General features: G+C 37.3%; 1 protein-coding gene across 4 annotated transcripts in view; it reads left to right on the forward strand.

The window, feature by feature from the left end:
* Nucleotides 1-20,641, forward strand: part of PTPRZ1 (protein tyrosine phosphatase receptor type Z1) — a 121,419-nt gene that overhangs the window by 55,545 nt on the left and 45,233 nt on the right. For all 4 annotated transcript variants that reach the window (XM_089524364.1, XM_089524365.1, XM_089524366.1 and 1 more), the window contains 6 exons: nucleotides 1,438-1,533; nucleotides 1,792-1,858; nucleotides 5,891-6,048; nucleotides 9,198-9,348; nucleotides 15,759-15,943; nucleotides 18,227-18,353. In XM_089524364.1, coding sequence (XP_089380490.1) covers nucleotides 1,438-1,533; nucleotides 1,792-1,858; nucleotides 5,891-6,048; nucleotides 9,198-9,348; nucleotides 15,759-15,943; nucleotides 18,227-18,353 — 784 coding nt within the window. The remainder of the gene's footprint in view (nucleotides 1-1,437; nucleotides 1,534-1,791; nucleotides 1,859-5,890; nucleotides 6,049-9,197; nucleotides 9,349-15,758; nucleotides 15,944-18,226; nucleotides 18,354-20,641) is intronic.

Below are 20,641 nucleotides of genomic sequence, written 5' to 3' on the forward strand. Positions count from 1 at the left end.
AATGGTTCTGACCTATTTCAGAGTCAGTTACATTTTGATTGTTGCTTTGTCAAATATCCACATTTGAACTGTCATATTTCTGTGCAACAAATGTCAAACCAGGTGACCCTTTTTCATTCACTTTTTTCCATGGTTATTGAAGGGAAATGGGTGTCCACATATCTTAGGTGGTCTTTGTGGCCAACCAAAAATTGTGCTCACCAGCGGTTTTGCTCCTTCATTTGTGGGTATGTCTGATTTCATGCTTCACTACAGAGAGTTGTGGAGCAGTTTGGAGCTGTGTTAGTACAGCTCCTGTTGTTCTCCCCAGTTCTAAAGTGAGAAATAAATGGGAGCTCATTCTGGTCATGCTTGGTTTTGGAGACACTCCAAACACCTCAAAAGTCCAGAATTATGGCAAGTGATATTATGACTCGTGTAGATAAACCCAGGCACTTTATAATGCCTTTAGCTGGAGGGACCATGCTTACATCTGTGGATTGAATGGGATAAAATAAACAATTTCTGGCCTACAATACTTGATCAGATCTCCAACATCACTAAACAAAATATTACATCCTGATTGGAATGACTCTTACTCTTGGTTTTCCAAGGTGAAAACAAAAATTTAAAATATAAAGATCTAAATTGCTTTTTCTTAGCAATTAATAGACTTGAAATTGCAAAATACAAACAAATAAACCCTGGAAACGATGGAATCTCTCCCTTGAAAATTGGTGGGATAAAGTACGGGATGGGTAATGGCACAACTATAAGATAAAATGTCATCTAGTATAGGACCTATGAACAACAACAAAAAAAAATTGTGGAATGTTGGTATCCTGTCACATAATATATTAATGTCAATAAACATCTCTTGAAACCTCCAGCTCATCACTTGTGGAACTGGAATGGTGTACTCTCCTCAGAACCTCTGAATCCTTGATAATGTGCTTAACAACAAACCCATATCATAGAGCTTATCTTCTTTTCTATTATCATACCCATGCCTGTTTTTTATTGCTGTTGTTATCTATACACTGAAACTGATTGCATCTATTGATGAACATTACTTTTCTGTACATTAAAATCTATGCAAATCCTACAAGTCTATATTGATACTTAGTACAAAACCTAGGTCAGCTGAGACCCTGAGGGCCCAACATGCTCTTTGATACACATCAGGCTTACATTTGCTACTGTGTTGGCTAAAGTAGGCCACATTGATGACTAGTCTTATTGAGAATAGAGCCTTAGACTGCGTTATATGTCAAAGTAATATTTATGCAGCATAGAAAGGGACATTACAGTGTTTTAGGATTAGAAGTTCATCTTTGAAGCAAATAATTACAAAAAGCAATATACATATTCAATAAATTATTTTACTATTGATATATAAAGTTTTATTGGTATAATTTAAGGGAAAATTCACCTAAATTAATATTATTCTACTTACAGATGCAAATCTACTGTTATGATCCAAATCGGTTTGAAGATATTGATAAGGCGATTGAAGGAAATGGAAAATTAAGAGTGTTATCCATTTTATTTGAGGTAATCCTTGTTTATGCATATTGACTTAAATTACCAGTGAAATGCAAACATTTCCATCTTAAAGATAATAGTACGGTGCATACATATATTGTTGTTAATTAGTTCTGCAAAAGTAAATAAGTCTTATCCATTGCAGTGTTTGGCTAAAGGTAGTATATGTAAAATATGATTTCAAAAAATATTTTTTTAAAATTGGAGAATTAACAAATGATTGAAACACTGAGCTCAAGAATAAATTATGGAACATTTCTCCAACAGGTTGGTCTGGAAGATAATGTGGATTACAATTCAATTATTGATGGAGTGGCCAGTGTTAGTCGTTTTGGTGAGTTTGTGATGTAACATGGAAAACCATCTATGCAGTTATCAATGTATTCAAATACATTAAACTTCCAGTGATAAGAATTTATGAACTCTGGATACAATATGTTCAAACCAAAAAAAGAGACAATTTGCTCCATATCTTAAAACCTTTGTTTTATAAACCTACTTACAGGGGAAAAGAAGCGATTAGTAACTGATTTACAAGCCACGAGTGGAAAACCTCTACTCCCTGCCTGGAAAAAAAGAAAACACCTCTATGCCCTAATTCAACACAAGGAGTTGTTCCATCTGCTTGTACACTTCACTTACCCATATTTGGTTCTAATATTGTAATAAATGGATGTGCACATAGATGCTGAGAATTTTACACAGGCCACAGTTGAGCATGAAAGAATCTGTGTCCACTGCTTTGAACCTAAAAATTATTTTCAGTCGATTGACACTCTTTCCATGACTTCCTTTGAAGGGAGTCTTCAGAATAATTGTTTTATAAATACAGAGCAAACTTACTTGAGTGTATTCCTATAGTGTGTTGATTTCCTAGGTCGAAAAGAAACAAATATTTAATGCAAAAATTCATGTTGTCTTAAATTAAGAAAACCAAGCTTAGAACTTGTCATTATTCACTTTATTCCAAAACATAACGAACAAAAAGCAAAAGTGGCATAGAATTGTATAAGACTGTTTTCTTGATAACACTGTTACATTTATGTTCGAGACTGAGAAATTGAATAGTTCCAGTTGTTGATCTGTACATTCAAACCTGTGGCTAGTTTTATTGCCCCAATACAATCCAGCAGTAAAAGCAGCTTTAAACTGTGATTTAGACAAGACCTTGTGGGCTGACATAAGTATGTGTTTATGGGGGGCTGGATGGATCAAAAGCTGGAAGAAGATAGCAAAAGTCTTTTCCTTTGCTATCCAAAGAGAAAGTTGCCAGCTTCCAAGCAACCTATTTTTTCTTTGTCTGACTTCCAGATTGATCGTTGAAGCAAAAAGCCCCCCAAGAACACTGCCTAGGAAGAAAAATTCCCTATGGTTTTCTGAGGCAACATTCCCAGAACATCTTTAGCTTCAGGGCATCTTTATCTTTGAGGGACTTAGCATGGACTGAGGAAATAGGCTGCTTGGGAGTTTCCTTGAAAGGAAGTAGAGAAGTCTTCCTCTGTTTCTCACACACTCCACTGCCGATACGGCACAGCAATAAAAAATGAGCACTGTGCCAGCTTAATGAATCATTGTGCCAATGTAAAATACCAGCAGGATTATAGCCAGAAAATTGACTTGTAGGTTCAGAGTCCTTCAGAATAAATTAACTATAGCTCTGGGTTCAGATGTAAGGGGGAGCAATATTTAATTGTAACTTTGTTGTTCTTTCACCTGCTTATGAAGAGGGAGAGCCACAAAGGGATTGAATGGTCTACATGCATCACCGTACAACTCATGTACATCATGGTTTGATAAGCCAGGTGGCTTGCCTTAAGGTGAAAATGTGGCCAACGTGATCATGTGGGAAAGGCCTGAGCATTTGAGAAATGCCAATATATTTCACAAGCAGAATTATCGTAAACATTATGGATACAAACAGATATATACATGTTCAGAACAGGAGAAACAAGAAACGCAGATAATGGCTATGGCAACATGATTTATTTATAGGAGGTGTGGCTTTGAAATGAAACAGATGGCCAGATCATATTTTATCCTCTTAATGAGAGGACACCTGTACTAAACTCCCTCTGTTCTTGTGGCCTTCTCTTCTAACAACCAGTACAAACAGATCAGATGAAGAATCAGATAATCTTCAAGTCTTCACTTTTCTCAGCTATCATGATATGCAGAGAGAGGCCTGAGGCTACTGTGCCTTCTTTGTTGAAGTACCACCTAACTATTCCTTGGCAGTGAGAGCAAATATATTGTTGCTCCAGCTGTTCTCCTTGGCAATAGCTCTTTTTGCCTGCAGTTATAAGGGAGCAGGAGTAGAGAACAGCAGTGTTTATCTGGGAAAGGGGAAGCTACGCACTGCTGTGAGCATAAAAGTGTGGCAGCATCAAGCACATTCATTGAGACAGAAGCCAGGGGAAAAGAAAAGGGAAGAAGGGAATTAAATCTGTAACCTTGCCTGCCTGTCTGGTGGTGAATTCTCTATACACCAGATGTAAGAACTGGAGGCCATTACAGACTTAGGGCCCCCATTAGGAGACTAACCTGTGAACTGTTAACTGATAGCTCACATGTACCACAATGTATACTGACACATATTATAAAGAACATTGTACCCAACATCATTCGTGTCTGCTGGTGCAGTTACAGTATGTGGTAACTCTATTCTGTTTTTTAGCCTGAACTTTAAATAGATTCATCACCTTGGATATTTCCTTTGAAATTTACATTAAAACACACAGCATATTTATCATCCTGCTGATAACAGAACCATCTGCTGCCACTGTCCCTCATGGCAAATTTTAAAGGGGTCATGATGATTTTTAGAATCATTGTCATAACCTCATACTTCAGTTTTGCAGAATATATGTACATTTACCATAAAAATAATTCTTTTGGATCAGTTAGATACAGGAAAGTTAATAAAAAGTGCCACTATTTTTGAAATGTAGAGTAATTACATTTAAATGATAAAAATGATAAATAGCTATTAAAAACAGGTCAGCTAAAACAATACAGCACCTCCTAGGCTGTTCTTTGAAAAGCTTTCTGTTTAAAAGCTTGTCAAAGTAAACAGGGACATTGTGTGATGTCTGTAATCTGCCCCAGTTAACAGTCTGGCTGAAACCCTTTGTACCATCTGAAGTTTCCAAACACTCTTCACAGACAGCTCCAAGTAGAGCATGTTACAGTAGTCCAAACATGATGTACCACAGTGGCCAGATCTGATATCTCAAGGAATGGGTGCACTTGGTACAGAAGCTTTAAATGTGTAAAATCACTTATGGCCACTGCAGAAACCTGGTACTCCAGGTTCATAGCTTAGTCTAAGAGTGCCCCCAGACTGCAAACCTGTGTCTTCAGGGGGAGTGTAATCCCATCCAACACAGGCTGAATTCCTACTCCTTGATCTGCCTTTCGACTGACCAAATGCACCTCTATCTTGTTTGGATTAAGCTGCAGTTTGTTTGCCCTTATCCAGTCCATTACTGATGACAAACACTTGTTGAAATTTATGTTACAACACAGCAATAAAAATCTAAACAGAATGCACAGGAAAAATCCCATCCATAATTTCGCCTTTTTGCATCCCACTTGATCTTCAGAGAGATTTTAAAAAGAGCAAACTTGCAAGAGCAATTTTCCACACTCAAATCTACATAAAGAGAATTAGTAAACTTAAAATAAAAGACACACATCTCTCTCCCTGTGTGTGTGTGTAATTTCAAGCAACAAGAACATTTCTTTTGAGAATATTTAGGAGAAACAAACATTTAGACTTAAGTTTCAATGTTTTACCTCACATATAAACTAATAGCATCTCCAGTCAACGGTTCAGGTTATATATAGAAGATTTCCATACCAGGCTTTCAGACACACACACTTCCCAAATGTTTTACCGGCATTTTACCAGCACTTACCCCATGGCAAGCACTGGTATGAAAATCTTCATAGCCTCCAAAATGACAAAAGAAAACCCTACTAAAAGGCCTGCCATCAGCATCTATCAGATTAGCAGACATTAGGACATTTTTCATCATGGTACCATGTTTGTAAAAAAATCTGTCCATAGGTGGTTTTCAAGCTGGGTTTGTATATGTGTGTCTATGGGTCTAGCTGAATGATACTTGTGATTGTTTTTTACTGTTGTCATTTTTACGTTTTGGTTTTTGCTTTAGTTTAGATTGTAGTTTCACCGACAGAAGATGAATTGCTTACTAATGATGTGGGCTTTTATGTGATCCTCTTTCCAATGGTATTCACTGACCAGAAGATTAAAAACTGTGAAATAGTTCAGCTTCCAGGTTTATTTGATGTAGTCTGGTTTTAGGAATGTCCCCACTGTTTACTTATAATTTATATTTTTCAGGGAAAAAAAGTGAACTGGAGCCTTTCGTCTTGTTAAACCTTTTGCCAAATTCGACAAACAAATATTACACTTACAATGGATCATTATCAACTCCCCCCTGCTCAGAGACAGTTGAATGGATTATATTCAAAGACCCTGTTAATATTTCAGAAAATCAGGTGATTTTATTTAATACCAGGAAATTAAAGCAGTGTTATTCAGGTTGATGTTGATGATTTTGTTAATGATTGAATTACCTTGGTCAATACAAAGAGAATAATTTCATTAGTTAAAAGTATTACTTATACCATTGTTATTATCTTATTATTCTTGAGATAGATTATAAAATTGTTAACATTTGAGTGGTAGGCTCTAAAACCTTTAAAATTTGATTCATATTAAGTTAATGAAAAATGTGGGGGGAATCTAGCAGGTTATCTGGAAAAAAAGAATTTCTGACACTAAAAATGTTACAAATAAGTAAGTTTGGTTAAAATTGGTTAATAAAAGTGAATTTTAGAGTTAAAAATGCAGAAATTTGAAGTGTTTGAATTAGGAGGTTCCTGAAATAGTTGATGGATCATATGCAAATTACAGTCTTTGGTTTTGTTCCATTAGATAACACCAAGTTCAGTGTCTCTGTGTGTACTTTGTGTACACATAAATTATAGTAGAGATGTATGAAATAAGTGTAAACAAAGTGTAAACAAAAACTATACAGAACCATTTCATTATAGGAGTGACACAGAATATTTTAATGTATAAATACATCCTATAATCTTTTGGGGTTTAGACCCCAATGTATAGTATATTTCTGTTTGATAAAATACTGGACTGTAAAGAGATTGGCTTAAATCCTCTTGTTAGGCCTAACTAGAACAGACCCATTGAATCAATGAGAGTTACGTATGTGTTGACTTACCATTCAGCAATTGATTGAACTGGTCTACCTTAGTTAAAATTAACCAACAGAATGCCAGCCAATGTTAAACTGAAATTGCACTGCATTAGTCCCATCTTCACTTGGAGCTTAATGCAAGATGTCTGGTGCAATAACATGCTGTAATGTTGTTGGCTCATACGCCAATAAATTATTTTCCCCTTGAATTAATATGTTAATGGCATCTTACCTTGCTATGGTTTAGTAACCACTTTGGATGCAAATGTCTTGTTCCACTTCATTGTGATATTGGAAGCATAGTGGATGTGGTCTGAGTGTGGTTTTACTGCTCCTCCCATTGGGATTCCCCAGGAATCTCCAGCAAAGAAACCTCTTACTGTTTCTGGTGATTGGCCTAGGAAGACTTTGGGATTCCCAACAGTTCTGCATTCATGGATTCAACCAACCACAACTCAAAAAGAAAAATCCCCAAAAGCAAACACTGACTTTTTCTGTTTTATATAAGAGGCACAATTTTACTATGCAGTGGTTTTGAGCATCCACAGATTTTGGTATCAACAGAGGTCTTGGAACCAAACGGCAACAGATATCAAAGGTCAACAAAAAATATAACTGGCCAAGTGCTGGTTGTGGAGAAAAGCCTAGGGGAAAATGGTGGAAGTGGCCTGAAGTGCTTTTGTTTTCCCAGTCTTGGAGGGGGAGGGGGTGGTTCCATAATAGCATAATTACACAATTGTGCATTTGTACAGTTCTGTAATTGCATAATTAATGGATTTCTGGTTGCTGTTGTTGTTGTTGTTGTTGTTTTAAAAAACATTCATGGAGCAGGAAGCAGTGCAAACAAGGTGGTGTAAATGGCAATTTTTGAAGTATGAGAAAGTAAATATGGAAAATAATGCCACTAAAGTGCAAATACAGTAATGGTGCAAAAGAGTACATTGTCATTCATTATTTATTTATTCATTTAATTTTTTGAGTAGAGGAGAAGTGGATTTCAAACAAAATGACCCAAAACTGCTGACTAGGGTGATGAGCACCTGAATTGCAATGTAATAATAGGGAGGAGTTAGTTCTGTAGTGCTTCATCACAGAGTAACTAGTCAATACTGTATGTGTATATGCCATACATTCAGCAGAAGCAAATATCGTTCCAGTACAGGCAATACACACACACACACATATGCTTTATTTCTTTACAGTTACAATGTTTTTTCTGACTGTGACTCAACAATTTCTGTGGAAGAATACGTTGAGTCACTTTTATCTGGAATGCCAAAATCTGAAATGATTCAAAATCCAAAACGATTTTCATGTTGTGGCTGAGATAGTGACACTTTTGCTTTTTGATGATTGAGTGTACACAAACTTTGTTTCATGCACAAAATTAATAAAAATACTATGTATAAAATTACCTTCAGGTGTATATAAATGAAGCTACTATTGCTGTATAAGGTTTTTCTGATCCATAAATCAATTTTGTGTTTATACCCAAGATTATTTCATTACAAGTGTATCCAGTGTATCCAAAATATATGCAAACATTCCAAAATATTTTTAAAAATCCAAAATACTTCTTGTCCCATGTATTTCAGATAAGGAACACTCAACCTATACCATGAGTATTTCTAACACAATTATGGTAGTCCAACAAACTGAGTTTCATTAAACTGAGCACCCACTCCCTTGTCCACCTGCATGTCAGCTTTGGAACTTCTGATGAGGTTTAAATCAGAAATTCCACAATATCGTTGGAAATCATTACAATTTGCCAGCAAGAATTAATGTCAGATTCTTTTGCATTTGCATATGTATTACACAAGGTCTTAAAGGTTGAAATGGTAAGGCAGTAGCATTTGCAGATCATTCCTCCAAAACAGTGCTGAGCAGGGACATTATGTAGTTTTCTAGAGCAATCTTAAAATGGTGGAAGATTATCTTTTTCCATGGGATGAGGCTGATTGTGAAGGAAGCAATCTAGATAGTTTGTCTAGGGAGAGGATTAAAAAGGCTAAGGAGCTATATCTCTGTTGAACTAAAAGATGATCTGCAGAAAGGCTAGAACAGGGGTCGGCAACCTACGGCCCGCGGGCCGGATCCAGCTCGGCGAGGCCTTGGGACCGGCACCAGCCCGGTCCTGCCGCCTGTTGCCGCCCCCGCCGCAGCTTCCGCGCCACTCCAGGCGCCATTTTGAGTTTGGCCCCCAGTTGTCTGAGGGACAGCAACCCGGCGCCCTGCTCAAAAAGGTTGCCGACCCCTGGGCTACAAGCATGGAAACTCCAATTTGTAAATGTAAGAGTTGTGATGTAATATCAGATATGTGTGAAATTCAAGTGCAATTTCTTCAACATTCTTGAATTTTCTTCTATTGATGTTAACTATTTCTAAAGGAAAGGCTGTGTCTGATTGCATTAACTGCCTTTTTTTCAGCTGACCGTATTTTGTGATGTCCTCACCATGCAACAGTCTGGTTATGTGATGTTAATGGATTACCTGCAAAATAATTTTAGAGAGCAACAGCTTAAGTTTTCTGGCCAGGTGTTTTCCTCATATACTGGACAGGAAGAAATTCATGAAGCAGGTATTTATTTCTCTACTTAAGTTTACAGATTTGAAAGTTTTGAGCATGATTTTGACCACAATAAATTGCTCCTAGAAGAAAGATGTATGTATGTATGTTTATTAAAATATTTCTATCCCACTTAGATTTCCAGTGTTGAAGCTTCAGTAACTTTAATGGATTGTGAAGCAGGATGGGGTACCATAAAGATCAGTCAAGCAAGGTGAAGAAATCTGTCCTCCTTCATTTTCCAAAGCGAATCACTTAATCTCTGCCATCCCCTCTCAGCACAGCTAATGAGCAAGGACAGAAGAGCATTCACTGATTGCAGAAATAGTCAAGTTGGGAAGGAGCAGCTGTGGCTGAATGTTGGGGCATGGAAGGTGATGGAGGACATGTTGCCTTTTCCTGCTTCATAGAAATTTATGCTACCTCATCCTGTTCTATGATCTGTTAAGGGGCAATATTACAGGACTCTATCTGATACCCAACCTGACAAACCTAATCCTGCCCTATATTGAAAGATCTGAAGGCAGCATAAAATAAAATAAATGTATGACAATAAATAACAATAACAGTAATTTTAAAATAGTTGTTGTGTGCTTTCAAGTTGTTTCTAGCTTATCGAACCCCATCACAGGGTTCTCTAGGCAAGATTTGTTCAGAGAAAGTTTCCCATTGCCTTCCCTTGAACCTGAGAGCATGTGACTTGCTCAAAGTCACCTGATGGATTTCATGGCCGAGCTGGGAATCAAACCCAGAGTTGCAGTCCAGCATTCAAATCACTGCACCACACTGGCTCTCTTTAAATGACTAAAAATGTATAAATCATCTGTCACTTTTGTAAAAAAGATAATTTAAAACCAGTTTAAACAATTTCAGGTGATGTTAACCACAGCACATGTGCAAATTTGGTAAAATTTGCAAAAAATAGATCACAAAGGCTTTAATTTTTTTTTTACAAAATCATGTTCTGACTTGGAGCCATAGTTATACCACATCAGAACTCTGGGGATGGGCATTCCATAACCAGGCTTGAACACCGGAGAAGACCTTCTCCATGTCCTCCCAAAATGTTTTGTCCCCACTGGTGGACCACAGAATTCAGCTCTTGGGAAGAAATATCTCTGAGAGTTATGGATTTAGTACAGAGCTAGACACTCATCTGCACCCTCTCCTCCCACTCTCCACTCACCCATCCACCCATCCAAGTCTTGTTACCATGATACTGGCTCTGTTTCAAACATGCACATATACAGAACTGTCACGAAATCAATAACCATGCTAATCCAGAAATCTCAATGCATGGGGATGCCAAACCTAGCTTCGCCAAATCCTAAAAATCTGGTCAGAATGTTTGCTTGATTTCTGATTAGGTCTAAGAATTTGCAGTTGCTGTACCTAGAGCCAGAGAAATGCAGTAAATACCTAGTGTGTTACATGATACAGTTCTTTGTCCACCTAGGAATATGCACATAAATGACTGTTTCCACAAGCCTTTGCTTCCTAATTCAGTCAGACATAAAAAAAATTATTTACAGTAAGGAAAAAAAATTCAATAACTTGTTTAAAAAATTACTTATTTTAAAATGAATGTCAAAACTCCCATTAATACTAAATGATGGGTCCATTACTGTTTCTGGATGGGAGAAGAATGGGATAAATGCACAGGAGTGTGATAATCTTCCCCCAATCTCACGATTAACACAATTTAATCGCCGGAGAAAGACGCTGGCCTCATCCGTGTGATAATCTCGTATGACATGTTCTAAGTAAAAAAAAATCCAAAGAAATGTCATGTATCTGCTGCTTACAACTTGATTACTAAAGATTATATATCCTTCTGTCTCCTTTGAATGTATCTCATCATGGGCAAACATCTTTCTCAGGGATTCATACTATATTATTTTAGTTGTACAACTAAAGTGATAAAGTTAATTCAGATCAGACCTATTGGTCATGGCTGATGTATATTGAAACATATATGGTGAAAAATGCACAAATGGAAAAGGATCCACATTCTTCCTTTAGTAAAGGAGTGGGGAATTTGTGGCACTCCAAAATATGGACTTCAACTCTAACAGCCACAGCCAGCATTGCAGTAGTGAGGGATGCTGGTAACTACTGTGAAAAAATGTCTAGAGAACTACTACTGCTTACAGTTGTCTGCCCCTGCTTTGGGCCCGGTACAGATGGGCCCTTTGCGGGGCACCCATGACGTGCTAGGGTTGCTTAGGGGCAGCACCATCCAGGTGGTGCGCGCAGTGATGACATACCAGCAGCACAGAATCCAAACGGTGTTGCGCCGCTGGCACGTCACTGTGCCATAACTGGTGCTTTGGCGCGGCATGGGCTCCTTTCTTGCTGCGTAGCAGTGCCGCACAATTTGGTTGCTATGGTGCAGCTGCGGAGCAAGGAGAGGTGCCTCCCTGGTGCCTCTTTTTGGCACTCTGAACCACACCCTTGTTTCTCGACTCTGCAGCAGGGATCCCCTTTAGCAGTAAGCTTATTTTGTCTGTCCAAAATATAAAAAGGTATGATGTTCTTAGTATTATTTTTCAGTTCCATTTCTTCTTTTCAGAAACAAAAATTACATAAAAGTACAACAAAAAGGATGAAATGCTCAAGGATATCTGTTGCTAATGGTTTGATTTAACTCTTATCTAGTGGTTTGTATTAGTTAAATTTTAAAGAGACAAATAACAGTCACAACACTATGGATGTTAAGGATATGATTACACAAAAAAAGTTTGTGTTACAGTATTTTATTCTAATACATTATGTCTTGAAGTATTTTTAATCAGTTTATGTTTATTTTACTGATATTTAATTTTAATCATTTATTTTCTCATTCCTGTTCCGAGAACCATATTGTTGTCCTGTAGATTTTGCAACTGCACATTTCCATTTCCTGAAATCTTAAATGCTGGCAGAGTGCCTAGTCTGGAAGTTCTTGCGACAGCTGTTTGCTTTATCTCCTTACTTTTGTCCCATACCTGCATATTCATTTGGGATTGCTGTTATCCCCTGGTTGTTTATTGACTCACATGCAACTGTTTGGACTATTATTTGCCAGGTAGCATGCATTAAGCTAAAAACTTGGAAGATGACTGGGATGCCTAAGAATTTTGAGTGACTAGGGAGGCATATCCACCTGGTTTAAATCTAAATATTCATGATTTTCTGTACCGTCACAGAAAGACTGTCTACAGCAACCATCCAGCAAGAACCCACATGAAACTGAGTATTGGCATACAACAGGATCAAGTTTCCAAGCAGAGCTCTCACATAAACCAATATTTTTAAGAGAATGTTATTGCATCTCATTTCCACTATTCTTTATAATCTCCAAAGTGAAATGCTTGCAACACTTCTATTCCTGATGCAGAGATAGCCTGTGTCTTTCCATGGATGGACATTCTGTAATTTTCCATCCCATACTTTAAAGAAATACAGACAATGGGAAGCATAGATCACTCTCACTTCCTGTTCCAAGCACAGAATTCAAATTCTGTGAATAATGCTCTCCATTCCATATGCTGTGGCTGTATGCAGACCTTAATGTGATATCAGCTAGATTGAGAAGGCCCCTGTTTACTATTTAAGTTTCATATATACACTGGAGACTTTGAATTGCTGGAATAGGAAGCATGATGCATTGTGATTCAGAGAACAACCCAAAACACAATATACAGAGAGTAATTTCCAATGGAGACAGTTATGGCTTTCTAATAAATACAGTATGCCTGGGAGTCCATTCATGAGTTTTGAGATTTGCCAAATATGTGATCCATATTTTAAAACCATCCCATTTTCCTTATCAGAAAGAAAATCAATTAGAGCTTAGTGGTAGAAACAATGTAGTTTGATAGGGAGTGGAGATCTTTCTCCTACATACAGCATGAAGCTTGGGGGTAGGACTCTGAAGACTAGGGTTCGATTCCCCCACTTGGCCATGGAAACCTGCTGGGTGACTATGGACAAGTCACACTCTCTCAGCCTCAGAGGAAGGCAAAGGCAACCCTCTCTGGAGTTTTCTTGACAAATTTCATCAGAGGGGACTTGCCATTACCATCCTCTGTGGCTGAGAGAGTGTGACTTCCCCACAGTCTACCGGTCGGTTTATAAGATCAAACGGGAAATTGAACTCTGATCTTCAGAGTCGTAGCTGAGCACTCAAACCACTACACCACATTGGCTAGTTACTGATAATAATAAATTTAGGGTAAAAATATGCCAATATTTTTGGCCACAACCTTCTTTTTTGAGTCCTACCCACTATTTCCATGTAGTTCCTAAGAACCTTTCTGAAACAGAATTCAGTTGTTAAGCTGAAAGAGGTCCCACAACCTTAGTTATGAAAGCTATATGAAAGGGTACTCAGTAAAGCTTATCCCAAGTATATCTGCATAAGATTGCAACCACACCTTAAGATCCATAATTATTAATAGCAGCAGAATGTTGATCTTGAATTCAGTAAGTTTCAGGCTGTAAATATATTCAAGATAGTTCGTTACCAAGGCAAAAATAATGTTGTTTGATTTCATAGTTATGAAGTTGTAGCTGTAGGTTATGGGTTTTAAAAACATAAATGCTGATTTACCATTTACTATTTTACTAATATATACTCTAGTAAATGGTGTGTTCCTCCTCAAATTTATATTGGTCCTCCTGGGTATACTTTGTTCCGTTTTATCCCTATATCTTCCCTGTGACGTAGGTGAAATAAAGCTTTATGTAGGTGAAATAAAGCATTGCAAATCTGCTTCCACTTTCTGTCCTCCATTCTGCAATATGTTGAGTACTGCCCTTAAAAAATCAAACTAATTCATTCCAGTGGCAGTGTCCCTCTTGTATGACTAAAGTCTCCAATGCACAAGTATTTTCCAAAATGGAAATATATTAATAATGCAATCCTATACATGTCTCCTCAGAAATAAATCTTTTTGACTCCTAAAGTATTTCTTCCCAGGTTAGTATGTATTGGACTGCAACCTAAAACACTCAAACCTTTTTCCTCTGGATCATTATGAACAGGAAAAGGAAAGCATTAAATGTTCCTTTATACTGAGAATGGTGTGTTCAATTCCATCTGCTTCAGTTTCAAATATTAAACATTATTGGCTCAATATAACACATTTGAGCAAGTTTTGTTTTCCCCAATGGATATACCTTAGGGTATCAGAGTAATTGCTAAATTTAATAAATGTGTACATAACCTCATCTAGTAAATGGAAACTGACACTGTGATAGGTTTTAGCGTTTTGTTTTGAAAGAGACTTTAAATGGGCCACAAGTTAAATAAGATTGTTTCATTAATTTTTTATTTGCTGTTACTGTGATATAACAGAGAGAAAGGTCTTTGAATTGTCTACTATATCATGCAGTTTTAATGCTGAAAAACAATACTATGCCTTGAGTGCCCTCTTGTGTTATAGAATCAAATTATTAGCTAATGAAAATAAAATCTGTATCCATGTTGTTTCAGTGAAAATTGATTACAATTGATTACAGAGATTTTTAGTCAGTGGTTTTTTTAATTGGAGAATTAACTACATGAATACCTATTTGCTTTCATTTACTTTATTAATAAGACAACCAACAAACAGATGAATACAAGAACTAGAATGCAGTGGAGTGTTGATGTTTTGTTTGCAATGACTGTACAAATGAAGAGCCCAAAGCTTTTGTCAGGTGTGGGAAACTGCCTTTCCCCCAATATGGGACCCAAAGCAGTTTATAATATATATATATATAAAATAGCTAAAATAATGTAGAGTCCCAAACTTTAACAAGCATTAAACAAACAATCCAATTAAAAGATAAATTTAACACAAAAATATGAACATATATATTTTAAAAAATGTAGGAAACCCACTGAACATCTCTCTGCCCCAATCAACTGAAAGTTGAAGGCATGCTTAAGAAGGTCTTTACCTGCTTTCAGCAAGAAAGCGGAGGGAGCCCATCAGTTCTCCCTTTGAGGAGACTTTCATAACCTAGGAACAGCTGCTAAGAAAGTTCTCTTCTATATTCTCACCAGATGAGCCTCCCAGATGATCCTGGGAGCATGGTGATCAAGATAATGCAAGAATCAGGCAGGGTTATGTGGCAGATGTAGCTTTCAGATAGTCTAGGTCCTAATCTGTGTCTTGATTGAGTGTACTTTCCATTATCCCATACCTGTGGCTGTACAGGCTAAGGTTGCTGGGAGTTGAAGTCCAAAAGCATTTGTATGGTTTAGGGAGGAAAGCAAGCCTGACACTTGATTTGATGATATGTACTCTCCACTTTCAGCAATGAAGCCTGGAAGAATTCAGGCTTGTCTTACGGTAGTGAGACATTCTGTGAGCTTTTTAAAATTACCACTGTCTCTTCCCTAATTTTTTTCCCCACCTATAATGACTGTGAATTTGTTTTTTGTTTCTAAGTTTGCAGCATGGAACCAGAAAATGTTCAAGCTGATCCAAAGAACTATACCAGTCTTCTTGTTACTTGGGAAAGGCCGCGAGTTGTGTATGACACAATGATTGAGAGGTTTGCTGTTTTTTACCAACAGTTAGAAGGAGAAGACCAGAAAAAACATGAATATCTAACAGATGGGTATCAGGACTTGGTAACTGACCACTTTAAAGGTTTTCTACAAAGCAGAGATACTAAATTACTTACAAATACTTATTGTGGGGGACTGAACTTACTTAATTTGGGGGAAGCTAACAATTATGTTGCTATGATTCTTGTGTTGCATTGTTCTCTTTGAAATGATTACATTTTAAAAAGCTTTTATTAACTATAGATATTATTTTAGTAGTGTTAGCCAAGTTGTATCCATGACATAGGCTTAAATCCAATTGTTAGTACACACTAGAGTCGATCTATTGAATTCGTGGCATTAATATAAGTGTTAACTTACTGTTCAGCAGTAGATTCAATATCAGTACTATAGTTGGGTCTAGCAATTGGGTTCAGGTCATAACAGCATAATCACATGGTAAAAATGATAAAAAATATTGCAACAATGCCAGGCATTTTATTTAACTTTATGTTTTATGTATTGTTGTTATCTGCCTTCAAGTTGACTCCACCATATAGTGACACAATCATAGGGTTTTCTTGGCAAGATTTATTCAGAGGAGAGTTGCCATTTCCTTCCTCTAAGGCTAAGAGTGACTTGTCTGGGTGATCCAGTGGCTTTCCATGGCTGAATTGGGATTTGAGCCCTGGTCTCCAGAGTCCTAGTTCAGCACTCAAACTGCTATACCACACTCGCTCTTTGACTTTAATTGTCCACATGATATTTATATAAGTTGTACAATGAATTCCTCTTATACCAAACCTTGGGGTACACGAGGCATGATGGTGCTGATAGGCACGTGTCTATCCCATTTATATATCTTTAACAGTAAAAGGACTTCATGGGAGAGGAATATTAAACCCTCTTCTTTGCAGAGCCTTAACCTCCCCACCCTTATTTACTCCGGCTACCTTTCAGTCTTTCAGCTCTAACACAATAACTGAGCTTGAATGGAGAAAATTAGCTTCAGCCATGGACTGAGGAGAAATTAAGATCTGTGAGGGTTTAAGATTTAGTTTTCCTCTCTTGTGCATTCCTTCTGCTATTAAAGGATGGTTGCTGAACATTCTACTTTATGTATGAATGGAGCAAACACGTCAAATGAGAGAATATCCAGCTTCATCTTCGTAGTTTAGTTTAATTTTTGGTATTTCACAAAAAACTAGTTCCATATTTGCTACCCCTATCTACAGTTACCTGCACTTCCCCAGATTTATCTGGAGTAGGGGGTAAGGCATGGGGACAGTAGAGAATAGGGCATGGGGGTACTGGATAAGGAAGGATTAACTCCCAAATCACACTTGACCATAAGATGTTAACATGCTAATCTGAAATTAATGGATGCAAAGTTTCTTGTTACTGCTTTTCTTCTGTAATCCCACTTGCCTCATTCCACATTGTTCAGGAGGGCTCCCTGACCTTCTTGAAAGGCTTCTTAAGGGTTGCAAATGAGGGGGGGGGGAGGCTGGAAATTTGTCATCTTGTGAGTTTCCTTAAATTAATGCATCTTCACTTGAAACTGTTGGATTTGAATAATAGAATGAGTGGAGATTATCTTTTAAGTGTTCTTTGTGCAAGGGGTTATTTGTTTGTTTATGCACTTTTGGGTGACCGCCACATGGGAGAGACTCATGCTTAAACCTGCATAAATACATTGGGCAGATAGAATGCAATTGAATAAACATGGCTGTGTTAGCAGTCATCCATCCCAATCAAATGATTCTGAGAGTAAATAGCAAGATGAAGACTGGTGTGCTCTGATGCAGTCCAGAGATCACATAAGCAAGAAATGTCTCACTGGGATGTTGAAAGAGCATCACTGCCACAGTGGGATATGCATGCAGATACTGGTGGCTCATAGTTCAGGCACAGAAGACCTCATCCTGCAGAGGCATTCTGCATCCTTTTCCCCTTCGGACCATGGGCTGCTAGCATGTCCAGAGTTTTGCCAACATTGCAATGGACTGAGTATGCGCTATGTACATCTGTGCAGTTTACATAGAGCAATGCATAACAACAGTTATATCCAAAGAAAAAATAGATATGTATTCAACATTTTAATTGCTTTCTACATGCAGTGGTTCTGTTGGTTGTAGAAATGCTTTAAAAATGCTTTTTATACCTGGACGTAACCACCACTGTTGACATTAGGACTTGATTTTAACTGTGCTGAAGTACTGCATTGCTTTTTCTCATGAAAAAAAGTTGGTATTTTAATAAATATAATAAAACTTTTTATGAAATATAAAGTAATGATTGGTATTTTAATAAATATAATAAAACTTTTATGAAATGTAAAGTAATGATTGCTCATTATTATTTTAGGGGGCCATATTGAATAACCTCTTGCCTAATACAAGCTACGTTCTTCAAATAGTTGCTATCTGTGCTAATGGTCTATATGGAAAGTACAGTGATCAAGTGATTGTTGACATGCCTTTGGATGATCCAGGTAAGTTCACAAAGGTAATTTTAGTTGAAACTCCACTAATCAGTCTTTTATTTGCAAACCAGCTGAAAATGCAGTGCAATGAAATTTCAATATCAATATTGTTCATTTGGAATTTCTGCTTTTTTAATTTAACTAGCACAACAAATCTCATACTTTTAAATGTCTACAGTGAGCGTGTTATTGAAAATTAAAATTATAGCCACTCTGGACATCGTTTTGACATCCTGCCACTCTTTAATATACATCAATTTATGTAACTGGTGAAGTATAAACTCAAATTTCTGCTTGATCATGAACTAGTTTTGATAATCTGTTTATTTTGTGAGGAGATATGAGATAAACATTACTAAATTAATTTATGGTAAAAGGTACAGTAAACTATTAGAAACAATTACCAAATATGATTCTATTGATTTTGAAATCTCATTGCATGGTGCTACTTTTAAAATGCGATTTCAGTGCAAATGTGGTGATGGAATTCCCTGCTTCTTAATGTTGGACTGCAACAATCAAAACAACTAACAATTACATTTTTTAAAATTGAAAAGCTCTGTTTTCTTTCCTTTTTATGAAATACATAATATTAGTTATTTGGCTGATTTCCTTTCATCATCATGATCTAATATTATGGTTTGTACCTACTGAACTGTAAAATACTTAATTTGAAGTAACTATTGTTAGTACAGGTGCCATTATTTCTCAGTGTACACTCAGTTGGGAGTAAATCTCCTTGAACAAACATATTGCTAAGTAATCAAGATTATATTATAAATCATATCTTTCTTTATTAAAATTAGAACAGTTGCAAAGGTATAAATATTGCTTAATACAGAGGTACCCAGGTTCTTTTCTTACTCCTTGTTTTCATGAGTCTTTACTCATGGTATGATAGTCTAATATTCTTGCCTTCCTACTCTCTTGTGTGTATGATATTTGTTGCTCCCAGGATGGAAGTTAGCTTTACCCAGTAATCTGTATTTTCAAAAACATTACACAGGTTAAAGAACTTCTGGAGTAGGCTGTGATACTGGCAGTGCAATACAAAACAGTAATACTGGATGTATGAAGTCATTATGTACACCAAAGCTTAGAAATTATTTGTTAAAATGTAGCATAACCTTTAAATATATATATCACCATAATTATGCATGACACTTTGCAGAGTACAAATGGACAGGTACCTTCTCTGAGGAGCTTGCAATCTAGAGTTTTACTTGGGGAAAGAAAAGAAGAAGCGAAGGGAAGTAGATACAAATAGGGCTTGGAAACAAAGGATTGTACCAAAGGTGTTTGTAACCCAACCTCCTCACTCTGGTTTAATGTGCCACTTATTTTTTTTATGATTAAAAGCATACAGTTGTAAAAAATTTGTTGAACTTCAAAGTATTTTTTCTTGAATGTCTTCTCAGAAGAAGGATGTGTTTTGATTTTCCATCATTATTGCTTTTTTGTGACTATAGTGAAGTCTCTTCACATTTGTTTACATCTTCAGAATTAAAGAAAGATATTCAGTCATCTCTTTTGTCTGCATTCAAAGAAGACCCCCCCTCTTTATACTGTGAGCAAACATTGATTTTTTTTCATTAGTAATTATTGAGATATTAGCTTGCTTAATAGATCTGCAGATCCTAAAACTTCGAGTAGATTCACTGCCTGTCTGCATTGGAGCCATCAGCTACCATTAGTGTAATGTAATTGTCATTGGTCCTGTATGCATGGGCCAAAAGGCCTGTGCTCCCCCAGCCTCCCATCATCCTATACAGATAATGCAGGGCATTAGCCCCAGGCTGGGATTCACCTGTGCAGATGCTGATCTGGCAGTTCTGGACCAATCCTGGCCCAAAGAGGCCTTAGCCTAGAGCACAAGAATTCACTGTTTGCCAAGGAGTTTCCCGGAAACTTTGTGGTGACAGTTGGCGCACCTCACAGCCCAAACCCACCCTGTATTTGCTTCCGCCATTGTGTCTTCTCAGAAGATCCCATCATGGCCCATGATGTTGGACAGGGCTGTTTGGTCATGTGGGGATTGCTTGGTGCCATGTTTCTGCCATTTCTGGCCATGACAGAGGCCTTTAAGCAAATGTGATGGTGGAGGCAGGTACATGGTGTGTGGCAGTAGTGGTACACAGTGTGTGGGCTTGGAAACACCCACCTGTCACCCATGCTGGCCCATGGACTGACCCAGCTCAGAACCTGGGGCAGGATAGAACAGGCTTGGCCCATGATGTAGCCAGAAGTTGTCAATCTTCTCATTTTTGCAAATAAATTTACAGAGTAGGGGAATCCAG

Source organism: Sceloporus occidentalis, unplaced genomic scaffold (assembly GCF_023333645.1).
Source record: "Sceloporus occidentalis isolate IW3139 unplaced genomic scaffold, rSceOcc1.0.p SCAF_5, whole genome shotgun sequence".
Lineage (NCBI taxonomy): Eukaryota > Metazoa > Chordata > Lepidosauria > Squamata > Phrynosomatidae > Sceloporus > Sceloporus occidentalis.